Source organism: Siphateles boraxobius, unplaced genomic scaffold (assembly GCF_051911475.1).
Source record: "Siphateles boraxobius isolate OS27281-9 unplaced genomic scaffold, OSU_SipBor_1 68, whole genome shotgun sequence".
Taxonomy (NCBI): domain Eukaryota; kingdom Metazoa; phylum Chordata; class Actinopteri; order Cypriniformes; family Leuciscidae; genus Siphateles; species Siphateles boraxobius.
In genome coordinates, this window is record NW_027509195.1 from 8,051,874 (window position 1) to 8,077,165 (window position 25,292).

The 25,292-nt window shown below is 40.1% G+C and overlaps 1 protein-coding gene across 1 annotated transcript in view; it reads right to left on the reverse strand.

Annotated features, from left to right (window-relative positions):
* Positions 1-25,292, reverse strand: part of klhdc8b (kelch domain containing 8B) — a 202,792-nt gene that overhangs the window by 31,540 nt on the left and 145,960 nt on the right. The window contains exon 5 of the mRNA XM_077214402.1: positions 20,478-20,702. Coding sequence (XP_077070517.1) covers positions 20,478-20,702 — 225 coding nt within the window. The remainder of the gene's footprint in view (positions 1-20,477; positions 20,703-25,292) is intronic.

Consider the following 25,292-nt stretch of genomic DNA (forward strand, 5'->3'; position numbering starts at 1 on the left):
GAGGGTACTGTCACGGTTCGTAACTTCACTGGATCTTCCTTGTCTCATGACTTTGTTATTGTGCGTGTGTGCATGGGCGTGGTCTCTGATCACTACCGCTGATCAGCAGTGTCAGCTACATCTCATCTTCAGTGCCAGTGGCTGCTGATCAGCGGTGCTTATATATACTGACTGTTTTTGTCTTGTCTTTGTCAGATCTTTGTGGTATGTTCCTGGTTGTGTTCCTGTTCCGTTTGGTGTTTCCCGTGATCTCTGTTTCCTGTTGGATGTATCGTGTCGTGTCTTCGTTTCCTGTGACCATCAGCACACTTCTACTTCCACGGATTATCACATCACCCGTCATCCTTCATCAACCCGGTTGCCCGTCTACGTCCCTGTGTCATTTCCCCGTCCTGTGTTTGTGGATTACTGTGGACATCTAACCGGCTCTGTTTGTTGTTAATAAAAATTATTTTCACCTGCTTTTGCCTTCGCCAGCATTCATTGTGACAAAACCAAACCCTAACCGTAATACAGTAAGCAGCCTAAGTAAGGGATAATGTAGAGCGAGGCGGTTGTTATAGCGAATACAACCCCGACAGGCTGATTAGGACCCTGACGCGAAGCGGAGGGGTCTTCAATCAGCCTGAAGGGGTTGTATTCAGGGGTTGTATGAATATTTGGAATATTTGGAAAGAGGGGTGGTGATGGTGCAGTGGATAAGACACATGCCTTTGGTGTGAGAGACCCGGGTTCGAATCCACTGTGAGACACCAATGTGTCCCTGAGCAAGACACTTAACCCCTAGTAGACATATATATAGCAATTGTAAGTCGCTTTGGATGAAAGCGTCAGCTAAATGAATAAATGTAAATGTAAATGGATCAGTTAATCAGATTAACTTGATGTAGCTACAATAACATTACAACCAATTACTCAGTTCATCATGTGAATACTCAATATTAGTTATTAATTGATTAATAGAAATTTACATTTCCGGGGTATGGGAAAAATCTTTCTTACTTTACAGTACTACTAAGAGCAAGTAGTCAAAATCGATATGATTAGCGACTCTAGTATATGAGCTTGAGACACGGACAACTTTACGTGTGACATGAACAAAACTTTATTAATTAGACTAAACATTGAAACTACTCTAACATACACATACATACATGCATACAGTTTACCAAGAGAAAGAGAGCTGAAGCAGAATACAGGAAAGCAAGAAGTTAAAGCATTGTTTGAAATTCAGCAGATCAACACCATTGAGCAAACCATCAGTTTAGTTCTAACACCCCCTTCTTCAAAAGGGGTAAGAATACTTAATGTATCAAATAATCAGACTAAGTTTGATACTTGCATGTCATGCCCATTTTAATTAAACTGTCCAGATGAAATTTGTTGAGGCTCCAGTTGATCTTTGCTGACGTGGTCTTGATGAGAGAGAACCAGTGTGAGTCAGAGGATCTGGCGAATGGAAAGACAATGCCGCAGCCTGGCACAAGCTTGGGGGTCCTAAGAAAACTTCTAGTTCAGCATCATCTTCACATCATGACTTCTCAGGAAGGATTAAGAGACTAAGAGGCGTGATCTTGTGATCAGTGATTTTTAAAGCATGAAGATGTCACACCCTCTGGGGGTGTGTGAGCCAATAAGAAGTTTTCCCTTTACAGGGAGATTTTACGACCCATTGTGTTCTAGCAGGGCATTCAAATATATAATGTGATTAGGTGTTTAAGAAAAGAATCTTATAATACTAATTCGTCACAAATTTAGAAAAATGTAATGTATATTAACAAATGGGGGACGAAGATTGGAGTTTATAGAGACTAAACAAGCTAAATATATGATTTACGTTAACCATAGTATGCAAGTCTGCAACATTAATCCAAAAGAGTTTGAAAGAAAAATTATATATTTAATTTATATATAGGATTAAAAGGGTTTATTTCTACTTCTCAGCAAGAATTAAGTGAGAGTCACAATCCCCTGCAAATTCCTTTGGGGTCTGCAGCATGATTTCAAAGTACAATGAACTCTTATCTCAAAAGATTAAGGAAAATTTGATTTCTCATGATAACTCCGCCAACTCTTTCCCCGCCATTGACGTACTTTTCCATAATTTATGAGACAACAGCTGCATCTGAAATTGCATACTTCCCTACTATATAGTTGACAAAAAGTATGTCATAAAGTATGTCCGAATTCACAGTACTCATAAAAAAAGTAGGCAAAAAGTCCCGGGATGACCTACTTACGGTGAGATTCTGAAGTGTGCATACAATGGCCACGGGAGAGTATTTGTGAATGGCAGTGAAGCAGCATAACTGATTAATCGAACCGTGAGACCAGTGTAGGTTCACACCCCTAGTGTTTTCTCTGTTATATGGTAGGGGGCGCTATTATGCATGCTCTGAAAGTGTACAGAATCTCCGGATCAAAACACAGGCGAAAAACAAGCAGAAATAAGCGATAAAATCATTGCTTATGCACATTTTGACAAAAACGATTTTCTCAGCTTTTTGTTCAAAATGTTTAAGTGTTGGTGAAAAAAATAATGCATGAAGCTAGAATGAAACGTTCCCTTTCGAAAGCTACAATCGATGCTGCGCTGCTCAGCGCATTGGGAACATATTTTATCGTGACCAGCTGTGAATATTGTGTATAACACGTCAATGAAATTGACCCGGAGGTAATATAGCCTCGGTCGGTGACGTCATCGGCGCGCCCCCGTGACACGAGGCTATAAGTAGATGAGCCACAGGTGCATCGTCAGGTCTTTTCTCTTCAGACCATCACTTTGCATGTGTGAATGTCCAAACTCTCTCTCTATCTTTTGTCTGATACAGATCTTTGCTAGGAGTTAAGTTTATTCAGGCAGTGTGCAGAAATTTCTCCTTTCCAAAATCTTTTTCTCTCTCGTTACATCTAAAGAGTTTAAAAAGTAAAAAAAAAGAAGTGAAATGAGCCAACAAAGCAATAAGCGATGTGTTCCTCCATGCTCCCGTTCCATGTCTGAGCTAGGTACACACGATAATTGCTTTGTGTGTTTGAGGGAAGAGCACGTGGTACTGGCTTTGGAGAGCAGCGAGTGCGAGCATTGTGAGCGTCTCACTGTCAAGATGCTTCGCACTCGTCTCAACTATTTCCAGTTCGCACCCACACTTCCATCGTGGGGCTCGCGTATGGATCTGCATGACGAGCAAGAGACGGGTCCGTCCCTTTCGCTTGCTGCGTCACCAGATCCAAACATCCTCTCATGTGATCTCAAAGCGCGCTCCGGTGCTTCTTCGGTTCACGAGGGGGATGATGTATCTCTTGGGTTTTCAGAGCACGAGCAGCCAGCCTCTGAGCATTCCTCTCGCGAAAAGAGATCTGTCGAGGAATTGCTAGAGGTTGTTACTCGCGCGGTGGCCAGGTTACAGCTTGACTGGCCACGTGAACAAGAGACCCCCAAACACAGTAAGCTTGAGGATAGGTTTCTGTCCGGTGGCAGGGGGGAGAGAACATTACATCAGTCCAGTCTCTCCCTTTTTTCGAGGGCCTCCATGTTGAGCTGTCTAAATCATGGAGTAAACCTTATACTATCACGTTTTTGTGCCCTCGACGTCGACTTTTTACGACTATCGTGGGTACGAAGGCGCGGGGGTATACGGAGATGCCTCGGGTTGAAGAGACGCTCGCGAGCTATCTCTCACCCGAATCGGCATCTTCGATAAAGAAACCTATCCTCCCCACTAAACCCTGTCGTATAACATCATCTTTAGTGGGAAAAGCTTATCAAGCTGCAGGTCAGGCTGGTGCTGGCTGCACACTATGGCAGTGTTACAGGCGTACCAGGCTTACCTGTTGAAGGATTTGAGTGCGGGCAGTACGATCGACAAGGAATCATTCTCTGAGCTTCGTCGTGCCACGGATCTGTCTCTCCGCGCGACCAAGCAGACGGCCGTTCAATGTCTGCTTTGGTCAGCACGGAGAGGCATCTGTGGCTTAATCTGACAGGGATTAAAGAAAAAGATTGTTTGTTTCTTATTGACGCAGCAATCCTGAACAGAATAGCGAGGCAGATTTTTCTCTGGGCCCAGGGCAAGTTTCTGTCACTCAGGGCAGTTTACATCCCAGGGCGTTTGAATGTGGGAGCAGATCTATTGTCCAGACAGACACTACCGATGGGGGAATGGAGACTCCACCCGGAGGTAGTGAAACAGATCTGGGCCAGATTTTACGAAGGAGAGGTGGACCTCTTCGCCTCCCAGCAGACAGCGCAATGTCCCCTCTACTTCTCTCTGAGTCACCCAGCTCCGTTGGGTCTGGATGCGGTGGCGCAATCATGGCCCAAGTTGCGCCTGTATGCGTTTCCTCCAGAGATAATGTCTCTCCTCGATGGCTCGCCGTGGGCGATTCCGGAGAGGAGAGACCTTCTGTCTCAGGCAGGGGGCACAATATTCCATCCCAGGCCCGGCCTGTGGAATCTTCACGTTTGGCCCCTGAGGGGTACCAATTAAGAGACACTGGGCTTCCGCCTGATGTTATTGAGACCATTCTGAGTGCTAGGGCTTCCTCCACAAGAAAAAGTTATGCCGGTAAATGGTGTGTTTTTGAAAGGTGGTGTGTTGAACACAATGTAGATCCAGTTAACTGCCAGATTGCTTCAGTGCTGGACTTCATGCAAGAGAAATTATCAACAGGCACATGTCCTGCCACTCTTAAGGTTTACGTGGCCGCTCTTTCGGCTTGCCACACCTTAGTTGACGGGGCGCCACTTGGCAGACACCCTCTGCTCTCTCGCTTCTTTCGGGGAGCCAGGCGACTGAGGCCTCCAGTAAGAACAAAGATCCCTTCTTGGGACTTAGCTATAGTTCTCGAGGGCCTGGTTGACACCCCCCTTTGAACCTATAGAATCAGCGTCTGATAAACTTCTGACTCTAAATTTTTTTTTCTAATGGCAATAACTTCATTGAAAAGAATTGGGGATATGCAGGCTCTGTCTATCTCACCATCCTGCTTAGACTTTGCCCCAGGAATGGTGAAAGTGATGTTGCATCCACATCCTGAATACCTGCCTAAGGTTCCATTTTCGGGCTGTACATCCTGTTACAGGATGCGCGGCCAAGCTTCGCCTATAGTTCTTAGGGCTCACTCCACCAGGGGGGTCGCCTCTTCTAGTGCTTTGGCAAGGGGTGGCCCCCTACAACATGTTTGTGATGCGGCAGGATGGTCCTCTCCGCACACATTCATAAGATTTAATAGTTTGGATGTTCATGCCACTCCGGGCTCTCATGTCCTTGAGTCGACATCACAAGCTAATGTCTAGGCTCTCTTGCGTTCTTGTGAAACACAACTGCACAACCGTGGGGGTCCAGACATGTTCAAGCACGGCGGCGTGGGTATTCTCGTTCCCAATGCGCTGAGCAGCGCAGCATCGATTGTAGCTTTCGAAAGGGAACGTCTCCGGGGACTTAACTGTAACCTTGTTCCCTGAGAAAGTGGAACCAGATGCTGCGCTGCTTTGCCGTGCTGAAGATGTCGTAGGACTGCTCTTCAGACAAATATCCTGACGATGCACCTGTGGCTCATCTACTTATAGCCTCGTGTCGCGGGGGCGCGCCGATGACGTCACCGACCGAGGCTATATTACCTCCGGGTCAATTTCATTGACGTGTTATACGCAATATTCACAGCTGGTCACGATAAAATCTCCTCCCGCTTTCTCAGGGAACAAGGTTACAGTTAAGTAACCGGAGACGTTTTGTTGTTGTCTTATAAGCAGAGGCTCTGTTCTTTCTTTAGATTTATTGCATGTTCAGACATTCATAAAAGCTTTGTGAACATGATAAAAAATGTTGGGGATGGCTGACAACTTTTTAAACTTTTTTATTACAGGATCATATTCAGTCATACTGTAAAGGATGCAACTACAATGTCTAGTGATATAACAGAGTAATATTAGTAATCTTAACTCTGAGCGAGCCTTTTGTTCATGAGAGACATTAAGCAATGTAATGTAATGTATTACTCATGCTCAGTGTTTTTTGCTGGCAGTATGATTTACGTTTCTCTTATGCTGTGTTTGGAGGGTGACTTCCGCCAGTCATTGTGCATCTACTTTCATTTTTTTGTCTGCCTTCTTGAAGTTGATTGCAATTGAAATAATAATTTATCTTGTCATTTAAAAACAATCTATTTCTGTGACAGCGCTGGGTGAATGTGTTCACAGATGCACTGTAGTACTTTCAACTCAGATTGGATGCTTTTGATGCAGCACTAAACTCTCATTTGCAAAAAATGCATATGCATAATATTGTAAAACTGTAGCTAAGAGCTAAATGTGGTGCAACATTGTTAATCATATACATACACATCTCTAATTAATGCAAGCTAAATGTTCTTATACATCAATTGAATTGCATTTGTGCAATTACGAGTCGTTCTTATTCAAACTTGCAGACAGAACAGCATTGTTAATGTATATCTTAATATTCATGGTAACAAACTAAGGTTGATCTGTCACATCATGAAGCTAAGGAAGAATGGCCAAGAAAACAAAGTTTCAAACATAAGCAATGGAATACAGAAAGAAAAACAACATGAAAGTATTAAAGGTGACAGCACATGAGGAGGCAATGAGACAGCAAGTGACAGAAAACGAATATCAGAAAAGAAATGGGACAGGGTGAGAACGAGAGACAAACAGGCACAAAGAGCACTGTGGAAGTTGTGTGATTATGCTATGATTCTTCTAAAATGTCAAAGGCTCTTTACATGCACTCTCAATTAGCTCTGACAGACAGAAAGACAAGAGATAGAGAGAAATCTCAACTCATAAATACTGGCAGATGGACAAGAGGAAGCTGGCCAGTGGATAATCAGACCTTATGGGCAGTGATCCTCTGGTGAACACTTCACTTTTATCCACACACATTTTATTAATTGATTTGGCATGTTATAAATGTTTAAAGGCAGGGTAGGTAGAATTCCCCAAAAATACTTTTTTTCCAAATTTGTTCAAACTGTCTTTATATATCAATGCATAATTAAAATGTAAGTAATCTGGAAAATAAATGATAAAAATCGAGTGTCTGTAGTCCTCTCAGGACTGCAATAAACACAGCTCATTATTCCATTAACTCCCACACCCTCCCTTCTCGGCTCCTTCCAAAGCCACGTCCCCAAAACCCATGAATGCGCGATCCCGGCCGTTCGCTCAGCTGGAAGAGTCGGACGCGTTTACCAGCGCCGAGCAGAGAGGAGCGCAGTGCATGTAGTGACATCATGTCAGAATCACAAGTAATAAAATAACTAAATTTATCAGTATGAATATAAACAATTAACATGGCTGTTAGTACTCACTATCAAGCTCGCATATCGATACTGGTAAAGTTTAAAATATTTTACTAGCTCGTAACCGAATCAAACTCAATATAAGGCAAAGCTATAGCAATAGCTATATAGCAATATAAAGCAATAGCTTCATTGATACACGTTTGCCATTACTATCAGTTACACTGTGATGAAGGTGAATTTGTAAGATTCATAACATATACTGTACAGGTTTTTTGCATGTAAGAGCTTCCACGATGAAAGCACTGTTGGCTCAACTGAGTAACATACACTCAAACACCTTCTCACAATTGCATTGCAGACACAAGATAATATAACACACACACACAACATTGTATAACACATGCAGATACAACATAAAGACATAGGTAAACATATGTAGAGCATATAACAACAAACCAAATGTGAAAAAACTGAGCAGGTAGAGTTCACGGTGAACATAGGAACAAAGTTTAGGCAGAGGGTAAAGCTAGGTATAAAAATAGATCCCCTAAACTTTTTAACCTAAAGTTAGATTTGGCGAAATGAAGCAAAACAGCTTTCAACTGCAGATAGGCCTATTGCTTATTTATCATCTCAACCCTGGCTCACTAATAGTAACATTATACCAGTCGACACCAAAGTTACACTGTCATAGCTAAACCAGTGTAATATAGCTATGCTACGTAACGTTAGGTAGCTATATTAGGTAGCTACGTGTGCTAGTGATACGTGTTTCATGAAAAAATAAATGCCATCAAAATGAAAACAGCAAGATTACCTGTCCAGCAGAAATAAAGCCATCATGGAGTCACTTTTCAGCCCCTTGAGATCCCTCAGTTGTCGCCACCGCTGGAAAGCCACACCAATATTGACTCTCATATGATTTCTTGATTTATCCAAAGACTTTTTGTTCATAGCCTTTTAAAATACTGTTTTCCTTTTTTTAACTTGTTTGACTTCGCTGCCTCTATATGCAGGTACTAAGAATTTTGACTGTTCTTTCTCTGCCATAATTGTTATTACTAGCTTCCGTGCCTCTTCAAACGGGTGCGCGCATTTGGGCTGCTCCTGTATCAGCAGAGGTGATATCCATGGTAGCGAGGGAGAGTGACAGTCGCCCCAGCCAATCATTTCTTTCGTCCCGAATGGAATAATGAGCTGTGTTTATTACAGTCCTGAGAGGACTACAGACACTCGATTTTTATAATTTATTTTCCAGAGTACTTACATTTTAATTATGCATTGATATATAAAGACAGTTTAAACAAATTTGGAAAAAAGTATTTTTGGGGAATTCTACCTTCCCTGCCTTTAAAGGCACCTTGTGTAATATCCGCAAAAAAAATCAATTCATACTCCACATTCCATACCAGATGGGGGCAGTCTACCTCCAGAAAGTGAATTGATCTACTCTAGAGTAACAAACGAGAAAAGGCATAGTCTCTATGCTCCGCCCCTACCTTCACAACGACCCTAGAGCCATAGCCGAAGCCGAGCCAACTCCTAATAGAGGACGTTTTGAGTCCAGAGGAACGTTGGTTAATGTCAAGTGATTTTTAAATGACATCTTCAAGCTACTCCCCTTCACCAGTGAATGTTCATATTCGTTTTGTTCATATTACATTTTTATTGTTAGTTTGAATTACATTAATTTGACAGACAGCATTCGCTGCTGTTGACCAAGCTACCGCCATTCAGAGCTAACAACTCTCACGAATTCACCGTCACCGATTCTGTCAATGTTATTACGCAATTCAAACAAAAAATAGCGTTTTGGCGATGGTAAATGTTAACGTTACACGACAGATCCCTAGCGCACGTGAACCGTTCATCTCTACTAGCTAATAGTAAAAACACACGAACACTGTTGAGAGATACAGTATGCTACAACTTACCAAAATGCATTCTTCATACATAATACCGACCAATCATTTTTTAAATCAGCTTGCAGAGGTCAATAACACAGCTGGAGAACAAATACAGATTTACCTCAGGAAAGCAATTTAGTAAACATAATATAGCTCACGTAGTTTTCATTACACCTTTCAATGTAGCCATCGCTGACTTTAGAATTTATATCGAACAGCCTTTGATACATTTCTATGTTATAACTTCCCGAAAAAACTAAACAAACATATAAAACAAACTTCTAGCGAAATACTAACAGCATCTTACTTATCAATCCAAAAGAAATGTCGCAATTTCGGAGTCAAACCTCATTTCTTTCATTTCCATTAGTTGTCTCCAACGATGGAAAGCAGTGCCAATGTTAACTCTGGTTCTGCTCCTTTTTTTATCCGATTTTATTTGTGATTCCGAGCGCGTTTTTTTTCCTGCAGCGGGTGGTTGTGGTAAGGGTCTCTTGCCAAGGGCTTCAGCCATTCTTCCGCTCTCTTCCCTGAACTGAACTGTAGTAGTGTGGTGTACTTTCCACACGATTGACATCAGGTTCAAATACGCCCACAAGCCGTGCGACTTATTCGTGTATTGCAGTTTGGCTGGGGTTGCCCGCATACCGCCTCCCATGGCCGAATGTGGTATTATGACATCTGTCGGGCCGGGGCTAGTAATTTAGCATGCTAATTCAGGTTGATATCTCTGCAACACTATAACTTTTCATTTTTTTAATAACATCATCGCCCTTATTTCTACTCATTCTTTTGATCCGTGTAACTCATTTTTTGTATATTTTTAACTCAATTCTGAAACATGGCACCTTTAAAGGGGTGGTTGATTGCGATTTCACTTTTTTCATTTTAAATAGTGTGTAATGTTGCTGTTGGTGCATGAACAGTATAGGCAAAGTTGCTGCGCTGAAAGTTCAACGTAAGCAGAGATATCGTCTTTTAAAAATCAGGAAGTTTAATGCCTACAAATTGACTCGAATGGGACTACAACGAGATACTTCCCGGGTTTTATACGTAACTAACCCATAAATTTAAATCAACCCTCCCTCCGGAATATGCAAAAAAGGGGGCATGGCCATATTTCTGCGGCTTTATCAAAGACAAAGAGTTACAGTGGAGAGCTGTAGCCATGCCGTCAAAAGTGTGTTATTTTCACTCAGCTGTCAGGTCTTCTGTGTTCGGGCTGCCTACGGACGCTGTAGTTCTTCAACAATGGCTACAATATATGTTTGATTTATGTTCCAGAAAATTACAATCGTAATTTAGCTCTCTGTCCTGCGCATTTTAAGGAAGACAGCTTCCAGAATCTCCACAAATTCAATGCTTGATTCAACAAGAAACTGTTACTAAAGCATGATGCAGTTCCAACTTTAAAACCAGAGGCAGCAGTTGTTGGGCCACAACCTGTAGGTAAGACTTAATCCTTTTAAATGTAAGCTATTTGCATGTATAATTTTAGACGTAATGTTTTAGTTTTGTCAAGGACGTAAACAAATGCCAGCGCTGGCTTCATTAGCCACTTAGTTATGCTATTTCGTGTATGACAAACGCGTAAAAACATTTTGGACCTGAATTTGTAATTATGTACTAATTTTGTAAATGTATTTTCCATGTATACTTTATGACGTAATTTTTCGATTTGATCAAGAACGTAAACCAATGCAAACGCTGTTTGTTTATAGTAGCCAGTTAGTTCAATGCTATTTTGTGTGTATAAGACAAACGCGTATAAAGTTAAAAAAATTATATGTAATCGCAACAGGCATATATACTTTGCAACAGATGTTTTCACGTTCTGTTGGCATTTTATCACAGTTGCCACATGTACACCTAAAGAAAACGATACACTGAGTAAACTAAGTTTTGTGAATAGATAAACGGTTGTTCATTATATCGATAAAACAATAACTTTAAAAAAACGGTATTACTCAGTCATTTATTCAGTTATATTAAATATTTAATCAGGAGAAACCCGTATCTCAAAAGCTAACAAGCAACAGTAGCATTTTCAAGTAAAGGCGTATCGAAATTCTTATATAATAATAGTAGAATAGGATAATAATAATACAAAAATCTACCATTCAGAAACGTTTTGTAAGAGCTGTGTTTGGGGAGGTTCTGCTTGACTCTCTTCATTGCCGCTTTCTGGGTCTGATTCTGGCTCAAACTTATACGGCAGTATTGACACCATTATTTACATTGGACCGGAGCACATGCAACTTTCGCCCGTAAAGGTAATGGGCGTGAAGTTACGGGATAACGTGCGCTACGCAGTTTAGCCAATTGCAACACACCGGCCCAACTAACCAATCTGAGCCCATTGCCTGTTTCTGAGGGAGTGGTTTCATAGAATCAGGAAGTCAACCGGTCGTTCAAATGATAGAGGAGAAAGCGGCTTACAATAAAGGTGAAATTTATGAAAAATAAGGCTTTAAAAAAACAAAACACGAAGACATGTTATATTGCACCCCATAAACACAATAATGCAAAGAAAAAAAGCAGTAAACCACCCCTTTAAAAAATGTATGTGCAAAATGCATTACAATATTTCTCTAAGGGTCACTTGGATTTATTGTATGACAATAAAAATATAAAGGTATTGTTCACCCCAAAATTGGATCCTCGTTTACTAACCTTTACTTTGTTTCAAATCCATATGATTTGTGAACAACATTAAAAGTAAAGCACCATATATAAGAGCTTCATTGAATAATAACTTAAATTTCAGCCTTTTTCCTCACAAAGCTTCAGAAGATATGGAAAATAATGCAAAAGACACACATTTTATAATACTTTTATGATGTTTACATGGAAAAGAGTGAGCAGTGAGTACTATCTTTAACATTTCTTTTTATTGTTCCGCTGAAGGAAAAGTTTTTATACAGAATTTGTATTTTTGGGTGAAGTATGCCTTTAAAAACATTTTGTTTGTTAATTAAAACCGGAGGGAAACCAGCGAGAAACTTCAAAGTTCAGCAGCTCATCACAATTAGAATCGCTTTGATATTAAACTTAAAAGCCATTTGTAAAGGTAGTTCATAATACAGCCTGACAAATCCCAACAGATTAAAGATGCAGAGATTAAACATGCAATAACTGACATACATATTATTCTGGTTGAAATCGGATGGAATTCATTGCAAAAAAATAGCTTTTCAGTGTTTGAAAAAGAAATGCCAGGGAAACCGTCTGTGTACACTGTGAGCATAGCCTCAGTCTATAAACCCTCTAGAAGATGAATAATATCCTATCCTGTATAATTTCTGCGGTATTATGTAATATACTGGCTTGGAGCTAAAATGGGGCTTTTAGCAGAGCTTCAGTGCTGAGCTGTGGGGGTCGATCACTGCCAGACTTGTGGGATTGAGGACACTTGAGGAGATTTGTAAGCCATATGGAAGAGAAAAAAACCAACCAGGCATTAGTTTTCAGCAAATAACACTGAGACACGGTTCCTTTAGTGTCTGTCGATTACACTGATGAACTCTGAAACCAATATCAACAAGTCAACAAAAGAAAAATACACATAAGGGAGGAAAAATGTGTTAAGGAAAGACAAGTGACTACAACCCAAACAACACTCACAAAATGAATTGTAAATTGAGCTATAGGAACACAATTCTACAACATTTTGTTGCAATCAATCAATGTAAACTCAAAGCCAGAGTATGAACTATTAGTATTAAATCAAGTGCATATCATCGCTTTTGCTGGCCAAGAACTATGATACGAAATATGAACTAATGTGCTAAACCACCAATCACGCACATACCAGTACTGTACATCAAAAATAACACTAATGGCACCCTTCCCACTTTGAGCACTGCCCATATTCACATGACACATTATTATATATATATATATATTCTTTGCCTTAAAAAAATAACCCCAGCAGTAGCAAATCTTTGTTAAAAAGCCAAGAACTGTAGAAATGTATTAAAAATGTGTTCAAGTAAATAGATTCATGAGAGGAGCACAGGCAGTGCATACAGTACATCAGAGTTCATATCCCACTCAGTCCTTCTCATTTTCCCTGCATTTAGTAGGCATAACTAAATTCATTTGAACAAAAAGACTAGACCAAATCCATTCAAACTATTTATTTTTGCTGTGAAGGCTTAGTTATTTAATTGCACGGAAAGGCTTCCTAAATTGAATAATGTTAATGTTTAATTTTTGAACGAACAAAGGAGTTGAATGTGATAAGGGGAAGAGATTAAGAATCCATGCTCGGGGAATTTTAGGTTTAAAGGGAAGGAATTCAATGCTGAACAATATACTAAAGCGATTATAATGAACTAATACAAAACGAAGGTTCTCCCTGCTGCAGAGGAGAGCTGAGGAACAAGCAGACAGAGGACGCTCACTCATACTAATGATTCCTCTCTAACAAGCCTCCGCTTGGTATTTATGTGGCGCTGCTCTGAGGACGCTTGAGGGAGAGATTCCTCTTTCAGGCTCAGACCTGAACTGAAGTTTCACCATGGACAACCAAGAGAAATCATACTTTATCCAACTCTCATAATTGAACAGATCTGCTACAGGCTAAAGGAAAGACAAAATTCTCAGGCGAAATGTTTGTGATCATAATCACGTGACCAGATGTTTCTCATTCTAATCAGTGTTTTTATTATTAACTAAAACTATTACAAATATTTTTTTTGCTAATTGAAATAAAGCTGAAACAACACTGTAAAAACAACTTAGAAAATTAATGTGGTTCAGAGAACATAATATTTTGAGTTTCTGTTGATTAAACTAGTCTCCTTCTTTGAAGTAACTCCAATTTTTAATTTAAATGAACTTCATTTTAAGGCAATCAGGTTACTTACTTTAAGTTAAACCCACCATTTTTGTTATACACTGAATGACAAAAGCACATAACAAAATGACTAAAACTTAAATTAAAATGAAAAACATATAGAATAAATATTATAATGGTAAAGAAATAATCCTAAAATAGCACTGAGAATAACAGATCCCTTGATAGCGTTTACGATGCCTGCATTATTTTAGCACCCATTCAATGTAAATCAGCTACTGATTAAATGCTGAAAAATAGCATCCGTTCATCTGGATGTATGTCTGCTCAGTTTTCTGCATCATTTGAACATCTAATGAATCTGATTAGCTGCTGCCATGATCAATAGAAAACATTAATCAACAAGTCTTTATAAAATTCAGTTTGACATACTTCCTGTGGACATTAATAGCTCCACAGAAATTGAACCAGGTTCAACCAATAATAAGCATACTTTACATAAGAGATAGGCATGTTTGTATTGAAAAGAAATGTAATCACTTCATTTAAATACTAATTTTTTCCAAGGTAACACCACAGACTACTTGAATTTGGCCCCAGCGAGCTCCAATGACTAACAATCTTTATATCACAGCTCTCTGCAATACTTAATTCTGATTGACCAGTGACGGCATCCTGCAATCAAATATTTTTAGAAAATTAGCACTAAACTGTACAATTGACTGCTGTTCAAGGAAATTTAGGATTAGCTGTGCTAATATGAAGTCTCTCATATCAGCCTCTTTCTTCTCATGTTATTTTGTGATAATGACCAGTTGATTATTTCTATATCCAATACAAATAAAACTTAAAGATTACAGTGACATCAAGGCTGCAATATGTAACAAAAAAAACAATGCACAAGCCTTTTGCATTGTAATGCAGGGCGACTCATAAATACACATAAGCACACACATGTGGTCCTATGTGACCTGAATGGGGCGATTAGAGAGCAGAAATGTGTAATTGAGGATATGGCCTGTAAACGTGGGCTGGTAATTACACATGGCACCTTTTCTCTACGGCCTTTACAGTAATAGGTAAAGTGATAATGGAATTAGTGATTGCCACTTATACAAGAAGGACTCGCGCTAGCCTCCATTAACCGTACACACTCAACTATAGACCTGAGCGCACACACACACATACAGTCTTTCTTTCACACACTTACAGCACATAGAATCAGAGCACGCAACAGCAGCATTTAAATGCAAATGCCTCTGATTAAAAGGTAAAATTGAGCAGGTTACAACCAGTCCCATTCGTGTCACCCCTGCACAACTTATCTCACGCTTGCCATCACCAAATAAACAACAATTTATTTTTAGTTGACACTTCTAGCTCTTTTTTTATTATCTAAAAAGCACGTAGGATCCAAACAGGTGGCTTGGTGTTTAAACATCCAGGAACCTTTTTACTTTCATATTGATTTTTGTCCCTTCTGTCCTTCTCTATTTGTCCCTTTGGCTGAGTGTAATAGAGACATTCGTGTAGCAGATGTTTAATATATAGGCAGGCAAGAATATAATTTAAGAGGTTGGTGAGAATGACCCTTATATCAAGAGGACAGATCAGACTTCATTCTGTGTTGGAGCACGTCCAAGATTCTGAAAAACCCACACACACACACACACACAAACTGGCTAACGCAAAGGGAATAAGAAGGAAAAGCGACAGAAGATGAAAGAGACAATAACACGTATCTTTGTGATAAGGGGCAGTGGCCTGTTGGGGATTGACTGTTTATTTAAAGATGAAAGATCCTTGAGTGGTTCTACAGGGATGGGGAAAAATTCTCCAAACAAAACAGAGAATAATAGTTTAATTAAAAGCCAACTAGGCTGGAGAACACTGGGAGAAAGGAACAAAGGAACATATACAGTGGGGACCAAAATTTTGAGAGCACTAGTGAAAATGCATATTTTTGCATGTTTTAAATGTAATAAAAATGTATTTATTGTTATTTAATTTTTAAATTATGAAATTATCTTTTTTTTAAATGTAAAGAACTGACAAATAAACAAAATATTAAAATATTTAAAAATAAAAAATAATTAAAAAGTATATTATCAGAATAACAAATTTAGAGAAATTGTTTAAAATCCTAAATCAGAATTTGAAGCCCATTTTTTTATGTGTTCTCAAACTTCTGTATGTTAGATCAATGTGAATATTAAATCTGTGCGAGTTTTATATGGTTTATGTATATATATATATATATATATATATATATATCAGTTTTATATCAGATCCTTCATGCAAATTACTAAGTGTCTTGAAGATCAACTTACATTTTATATCCACTGCAGGATGTTATTTAATGCAGGGCAACAGTACATTTAAATGGCTCATGAACTCTCTTAAAACAGTGTATTGGACAGTCAGCGTAATCTAAAGCTGATATTGCTGGATTCTGTGAATAATGACTGAATAATACTTCCTGTGCTCAGAGGAAGGTGAATAAATATTCAGTGTGTCCTTGTTGATTACCCCAATACAAGAAATGGATAAATAATTTGCATTTTATAAGACCAGGCGACTGACTACGCAGTTTTCACAATGACCTTACAGGAGGTATTCGCCAAGAAAGCAAGTTGTTATACCAATGAACCCTGTTGTGCAGAGAGAGAGAGAGAGAGAAAGAGAAACAAATATATTTCCATCCCTTCGGTGCTGTATGTACAGTGAACACAACAACAAATCAATCTTTCTCCTTCCCGTCACATAGTGAGGCTGAAGAGATTGAAGCCCAACTGTCAGGTTGAGGTTTCAACCACAGCAACAGTGCAAACAAAGAAAGGAAAACCATGCAAAAGACACCAAAATGTTGTCAAGACTGCTTTAAGCATCACTTTGATGTTTCATGATTTCATAAAAATGTAATATTGATTGTAAAGCAAGATGCTGCAGAATAAAAAGCTGTACAGTATGTATATTCAAAGATTTCACTTGCCACAATAATGTGATGTCTTTAAACTTTCTATTCATCAAAGGATGCTAAAAAAATTTATCAAAATCTTAAGGCGAACTGTATTTAACATTTAAAGTAATAAGAAATGTTTCTTGATCATCAAATCATCATATTAGAATGATTTCTGAAGGATCATGTGACACTGAAAACTGGAGTAATGATGCTGAAAATTCAGCTTTGATATCATAGGAATAAACGACATTTTAAAATTTATTACAATTGAAAACAGTTACTTATTCTAGCCATTTGCTAATACTAGTTAGAAGCAGCAGCAGAACAGGAGGAGAGAACATCAGTCTGTGAGTGTTTACTTTTGTCATTTGATTTTAGCGCGGCATTTCTATTTCATTACATGCATTTCTAGTCATTCAGGTCACAGCCTACTGGCCCTGACTGAGATCTGGATCAGACCAGAGGACACTGTCACACCTGCTGCCCTCTCCACTTACCTTACTTTCTCACACACCCCCCGTCTGACCGGAAGGGGTGGTGGTACTGGTCTTCTCATCTCAAATGACTGGAAATTTGATCCTTTACCACCTCTGTGTGACAACAGCTCATTTGAATCACATTCAATTACCATCACTAGTCCTATTAAAATCCATTTTGTAGTTGTATATCGTCCCCCAGGTCAACTTGGCAGTTTCTTGGAGGAGCTTGATATGCTACTCTCATCCTTCCCTGAAGATGGTACTCCTCTCGTAATTCTTGGAGACTTCAACATCCAACTAGAAAAACCTCAGGCTGCCGATTTCCACACCCTGCTTGCCTCATTCGACCTCAAACGAATATCTACTGTGGCTACTCACAAATCAGGTAACTAATTGGACCTTATCTACACGCGCTACTGCTCCATGGACAATACACTGGTCACTCCACTGCACACCTCAGATCACTTCCTCCTCACTCTCAACCTCAACCTGCCTCAGAACACAACACATACTCACCAGGTCACCTTTCGGTGAAACTTACCCTCACTCTTACCCTCTCACCTATCCTCTTTGGTCTCATCCACACTTCCTCCACCTGATCAGCTCTCAACACTAGATACTAACAGTGCAACTAATACTCTTTTCCCCACTTTAACATCTTGCTTGGACAACTTCTGCCCCCTTTCCTCCAGGCCAGCCCACGCCACACCCTCTGCCCCCTGGTTATCTGATATTCTCCGCGAACATCGTACTAAACTCAGGGGTGCAGAGAGGAAGTGGCGGAAATCGAAAGATCCAACAGACCTGGGTCTTTATCAATCCCTCCTCTCTTCCTTCTCTGCTAATATCTCTACTGCTAAAATGGCTTACTATCACAACAAAATTATCAATTCTTCTGACTCTCACATGCTTTTCATAACCTTCTCCTCTCATCTCAACCCTCCTCCTCCTCCATCAACCCTAACAGCTGACGATTTTGCCACATTCTTCATAGGTAAAACAACCACCATCAGCGGCCAATTTACCAATCCACAAACTGACACACACATTTTACCAGCAAACGCCACACATTCTACCCTCCTTCTCTCTACTTACAGAGGCGGAAGTCTCTAAACTCCTCCTTTTCAATCGCCCTACCACCTGTCCGCTTGATCCTATCCCCACTAACCTACTTCAAGCCATTTCTTCCTCAATTGTACCCACACTCACGCACATCATAAACACCTCTCTTCACACTCGTACCTTCCCCACAGCTTTTAAGCAGGCTCGAGTAACCCCACTGCTTAAGAAACCCAATCTAAATCCAGCACATCTAACAAGTTACAGATCGGTATCTCTTCTTCCATTTGTCGCGAAAACACTTGAACGGGTTGTTTTCAACCAGATCTCCTCCTTTCTTACACAGAACAACCTCTTGGACAACAATCAGTCTGGTTTCAAAAGCGGACACTCAACTGAGACTGCCCTGCTCTCAGCAATTGAAGCTCTGAGACTGACAGGAGCAGCTTCTAAATCCTCAGTTCTCATCCTGCTGGATCTGTCTGCTGCTTTTGACACAGTTAACCGCCAGATCCTCCTGTCAATCCTAAAGATGAAGGGCATCTCGGGAACTGCACTCCGATGGTTCGAGTCTTACCTCTCAGGTAGGTCCTTTAGGGTGTCGTGGATAGGTGTGGCATCTAAGACCCAACATCTAGCTACTGGGGGGCCCCAGGGCTCAGTGCTTGGACCACACCTCTTCTCCATCTACATGACATCACTAGGATCTGTGATTCAGAAACATGGCTTTTCCTATCATTGCTACGCTGATGACACGCAAATCTTCCACTCATTCCAGCCTAATGATCCGACGGTCGTTGCCCGTATCTCAGCCTGCCTCACAGTCATTTCTGGCTGGATGAAGGACCACCACCTTCAACTAAACCTTGCGAGGACAGAGCTACTTGTGGTCCCGGCCAACCCAACACTTAATCACAACTTCTCCATTCAGCTAGGCTCATCATCCATAACTCCATCAAGGTCAGCTAGGAACCTTGGGGTTGTAATTGATGATCAGTTGAAATTCACAGACCACATTGCTAGAACTGCCCCGTCCTGCAGATTTGCCTTGCACAACATTAGGAGGATCAGGCCCTTCCTTACAGAGCATGCTACACAACTCCTTGTCCAAGCACTTGTTCTATCCAGACTGGACTATTGTAATGCTCTCCTGGCTGGTCTTCCAGCTTGCTCTGTCAAACCTCTACAATTGATCCAGAATGCTGCAGCCAGAGTGGTCTTTAATGAGCCGAAGAGAGCACACGTCACTCCTCTCCTCACAAAATTGCACTGGTTGCCAGTTGCAGCTCGCATTAAATTCAAGGCACTGATGTATGCCTACAGAACAACCACTGGCACTGGCACTGCTCCCTCTTACCTAAACTCATAACTTCAGACTTATGTGCCATCCAGAAACCTGCGCTCTGCTAGCGAATGTCGTCTTGTGGTACCATCTCAAAGAGGCACAAAATCTCTTTCTCGGACCTTTACCATGACTGTTCCCTGTTGGTGGAATGAGTCAGTAGCCACTTTCAAGAAACTGCTGAAGACGTATCTTTTTCGGCAGCAGTTGGTTCAGTAATACTAACACTTTCTCTTCTCTTCTATTCTACTATTTAAAAATAAATAAATAAATAAATAAAACCGAGAGCGGTCATAGCACTTACGTATCGTTGTCCTACTGTTAGTTTAACTGCTTCTATTGTTCTCATTTGTAAGTCACTTTGGATAAAAGCGTCTGCTAAATGAATAAATGTAAATGTAAATGTACTTAAAATTGCAATAATATTACTGTTTTCAATTTATTTTTGATAAAAAAAATGCCGCCTTGGTAAGAAAAAGAGACTTCTTTCAGAACGATTAAAAAAACTATGGCCCTTAGCAAAGCTTGGCTTCAAAAAACATCTTTTTACAGTACAACTATTAATTATATTTATTACTCAAACTGTTAAAAATGTCTTGACATACTAATGAGCTGACATACTAATATTCATGTTCAAGACTCAGGAAAATAGATTTCTCACCTTGTTCACAATCAAATTCCTCTACAGTAGAGACGAAGTGAGGTCTGGAGTAAAAGTTGTGGGGTCCTGGCTGCTGGAGGCCGCCCAGGCTGAAAAACGCCCTGTCGCTGGCAGCGCATGAGGAGAACGCTCTGCGGCTGGGGATGCACGGGTACCGCGTCCAGCTCTTCGTCTCAAGGTCGAAGGCCTCGAATGCGGTCACTGGCAGCTTGCCTTGACGCCCACCTGTTGAAGGGGAAAGTAAGAAGAGGGTTGGAGGATTAAGGGGGAGTATATGTGTGTGTGTCTCTCTGATAGGATTTGTGTCACGTCCTGCTGGGAGCCAGTGTGTGCGCGATTACCACGTCACGACTCACTAACAACGCTTTGGTCTCCTCAGACGAGCTGACTGCCTATATTATTGGGTCTCTGACACACACAAGCACACACACACACACAAATATGCATCTAACAAACCATAACAAACCCTATGATCTTATCATTGCTAAGAAAAATGTAGCTAAACACAAAAAAAGCTAAACTAGAGTGCTCAAACACAATAAAACAATCACAGAAGGGAAAAATAGAAAATAGAACAATTATTTATTGCACTCTCACCAAAAGAAATGTTTCAAACCACATGGCTTTTCCAATTTCATCTCTAAAGATATCAAATGCTCTTATTTCTCTTGAGGTCTTGTGAACGTGGTGTTTTTTATAATGTTTTTGTATGTGGAATATGTTTGAGGAGCTTGTTATTATTGGGATTTTTAAACTGCAGAAAATTGATAAAACAATTAGCTCTTCTCAGTGATAACACAATGAATCTGTAAGTTGGACCTCTGTGAGAATGTAGCTACAGTAGCAGACATTAGTCAAAGCAGACAGCATAGTTAATGTGATGAAAATAAAAATGAGGCTGTCATGGATGGAAGTTCATGTCATACTGTTGCTGGGTACAAATCATTCAGCAGACAAGCAGACAAAAATATGGTCACAGTGGACAAAACAATCTGAAAATACAACATACTAGATCAACCGTACTTTCTATTTCATCTGATAATTTTTCATTTGACATCTGAGTCAAATAAAATATGGCATCTACTGTACCCTTACTGAGGTCTAAAGCCAGTGGTTCTCAACTGGTTGGACCTTAAAGAGATCTGCCATATAATATATAATTGTGCATTCAAAGGGATAATTCATCCAAAAATTTAAATGATGTGTTCATTTACTCACCCTCATGTCGTTTCAAACTTGTATGACTTGCTTACTTCTATGGAACAAGAAGATATTTTGAAAATTGTTGATAACCAGACAGTTTTGGTTACCATTGACTTCCATTGTATGGACAACAAAAACCCCACTGAGACAATTATCTAAATATGTTATTTTATGTTCCACAGAAGAAAGCAAGTCATTCAGGTTTGGATGATGAGTAAACAATGACAGAACTTTCACTCTTGAGTGAATCAAACTTAGCAAAATTATACAAAATAAACACGGGATAGGACATGTCTCTCATGTTTTTGTTGTTGACGTTAAAGGTCACATGCTCAATTGAACACTGTGATATTTTGGCACTAAGGCTTCTGTCACTAGGTAAAAGCAGCCAAATTAGACAGATGCCAACATGGACAGGTGGTGGGACATATCCTCAACTTTAAAAAAGCGTGAACAAAACTACACAAGGTGAAAAAAAAACAAGAAAAAAAACACACAAAAAAACCACACTGCATTAAAAACATTACTGGTTGAGAACATGAAACCATAAAAATTCAAGAGACCACATTTGTAAACACTGCCAAACACTAACAAATTTAAATGTTGATTTCAGTGATTTTAAAAAGATTTCTGTTACTTTTCTACAATCAACAGTTTGGGTTCTATTGTGGGTCGCTACTTGAAGTCCAATGTTTAATCTGGGCCCTATTTGGGAGGAGAAAGAGGAGCAGACGGAGGGCTGGCAACAGGACTGGTCGAAGGGCTGGAGAAGGCAGGCAGAATATCTGGAGAAGAAGGGCTAGGTTGAGAGGTGATAAGTCCAGAGAGAAGGATGAAGATCCATGGTGGAGCCGATGGAGGGAGGAGCCATGGAGGCTGAAGGGCAGGAGGTTTTAGGGTGATAACGGACAGAGGCGGAACCGATGGGGGAGGATGACACGGAGGAGGCGGAAGTTCGTCGGGCCATGGTGGAGCAGAGGGTTCAAAGGAACACGGGGAAGCTACTGGCTCGGGCGACTGAGGTGTAGATGGGGACACAGAAGGGCACGGTGGAGACAGAGGGACTGAGGGCCAAGGAGGAGCAGAAGGGAGTCAGGAGTCCAATGGAGCCGGGGGGATGAAGGGACAGGGCGTAGCCAGAGGAGTGCAGTCCAAAGGTGAGGGTAGGTCGACGAGTGACCAAGGAGAATCCAGGGGGACGAGGATCGGGAAGCGGCGCTCACCAAACACCTGCCGATGGCTTCCCTCCAGTTCAGTCCATCGGTGTTTGGGAGGTCAGTGGCCTGGTGAAATTGGCCCCGATCCAGAAAAACATCTTGAGGGTTTCATCATCGAGGGTGCTAGTGACGGCTCTGCGAAAAAACTTATCCGTGAAGGAAAAGAATTCCGTGCTCTCTTGAGCAATTGCGACAAATATAGCCCTGTCGTCCATTTGGGCTGGTCCGATATTCTGTCACGGGTGGTTTCAGGAAGGCAGACGGAGGCGAGGATATAATTCCAAAACGAAGGTTTAATGATAATATAACACAGGACAGCAGAAAAGGCAGCAACACACTAAATACAACAGAGATCAGACAAAGACTGACTGAACAGACGGAACTGAAATACAAACAGAGGTGACACTGATTAACAGAACACAAGTGATACAGATGAACTGATTATGACAGAGACAAGAGACGTGATGACAGGCAGGCAAGTCCAATGAAAACAAACTAAACAGAACACAACTGTGACAATAGTACAGTACAACATACATAAACCTCTCTGAAGAACAATGTAAAGAAAGTGTATAAACTCTAGGGTGTGTATCATTGTTTATGTATGTGAGAGATCAGAAGACATCAAAAACTGTCACGTTTCAAGGTATGCCTCCCCCCTTCTTATTCTTCCCCTCTCGCACGTTCTCTTTCCTTGTCTATGCATTCACAATGTGACTGATCTCCTCCCAGCTTTGGCATTACTGAGAGCCCTCTGGGACACAACAGAGAGCCAGGGAAAAACACACACAAGAGAAAACAAAGGGAGGAGAGAGAGAACCTGTCTGAGAAACAATGTGGAAGAGAGAATAGATGGAGAAAGGAGGCCAGAAAATGGAAATGCAGTCAATGCAGCTTGAGAGAGTAACAGATAGAGGAAAAAGAATTGAGGACAGGGCAGTGTGTCTCTATAAGAAGCGAGGTTATAGCAGTCCATTTAAGAGGACTTGTTCTCTTGACCTTCCTGGACACCTCTAATTAACTTCTTTCAACTATGTCAACCTTCCGCCTTCAATCATTAAAGCCTCTGTGGTCGAAATTGTTAGAAATTAGCTGAGAAGGAAGTGGGCAAACACACAAGCAGTTTCAACAGAGATGTGTATGGGTGAGATATTGAGCTGAGTGAAGTGTGGCTGCTATTGGCCCAAACCATAGGCAAAGTTTGTTGGGGGGACCAGAGCCAATAATTTTGTCTGAGCTGTGAATAAAAAAATATTCTGTGAATAGCTGTTAATAAAAACATATAATATTCATATTTTCTCATATTATTTGTCTTACCTTATTTTAGTGTAGACTGAGTATAGCTGTTTGTTGTTTTAAAAGTACATTTTTTTTGGCCGATTAAATTTTTAGGCTGCTCTGCCTCAGCGGTCTAACGACGCTTGTCAATGTCAAAATGAAATTAAATGATGCTTGAAATTAGGCATTTATATAGCACTTTACAATGTACATGATTGAGATGGCCAACCAAATCAAAGAAGGCGGGTCTTACTGCCTTACTGTTACTGTTATAACGCAACGAGAGTTCGTAAAAGATGTAAGTAGATGCAAGTATTAGACAACTGTTTTATGGTACAAATGTTCAGCGACCGACATTAATAGACTATCTAGTGATGCAAACTACTCAACTTCTTATGATATTTCGCAGTTTTGAATTGAAAATATGTGATCATGATTCATGTAATTCATAAATAAATTTCTTCTTATTATCAATGTTGAAAACAGTTATTTTATTTATTTGAAAACAATAATAGTTATTCATTTAACTATTTTTTTCCAACTTCGGAATTTTTTTTCCAACCTCAGGATTCTTTGATGAATAGAAATTTACAAAAAACAGCAATTATTGGAAAAAGAAATTAACTGTCACTTTTGATCAATTTAATGTGTTCCTGTTGAATAAAACTTCTATTTTTTAAATCATTTATAATAAGTTATTTGTCTAATTAAAAGTCCTGTTGGAAAACATTATCTTTGCAATTACATTTTGTATAAGCACAGATTTCACATTTGCACATTTCACTTTTTTGATCATGTTTATAACTTTCTGAAAGAGCAGGAGGAGCTAAACTGTCATTTTTGTTGATTTCCATCCCAGATTAGGTCCACAGAGAATCTGTACATCAAGAAGATCATTTGATTATGCTAACTTACAGCTAAAAATAAGTTCCATTTTCAGTTCCATTCACTTTCACACATATTTTATCATGTTTATATATTTATTGTGTGAAATTCTTTTAAAATCAGTACAGAAAACGTGAAACAATCGTGCTATTCAGCAAATCGAATGCCATGTGCTGAGCCATTAGGTAACAGTCTTCTAGCGAAAGGTTCCTTTCATTCAGCTTAATGAAAC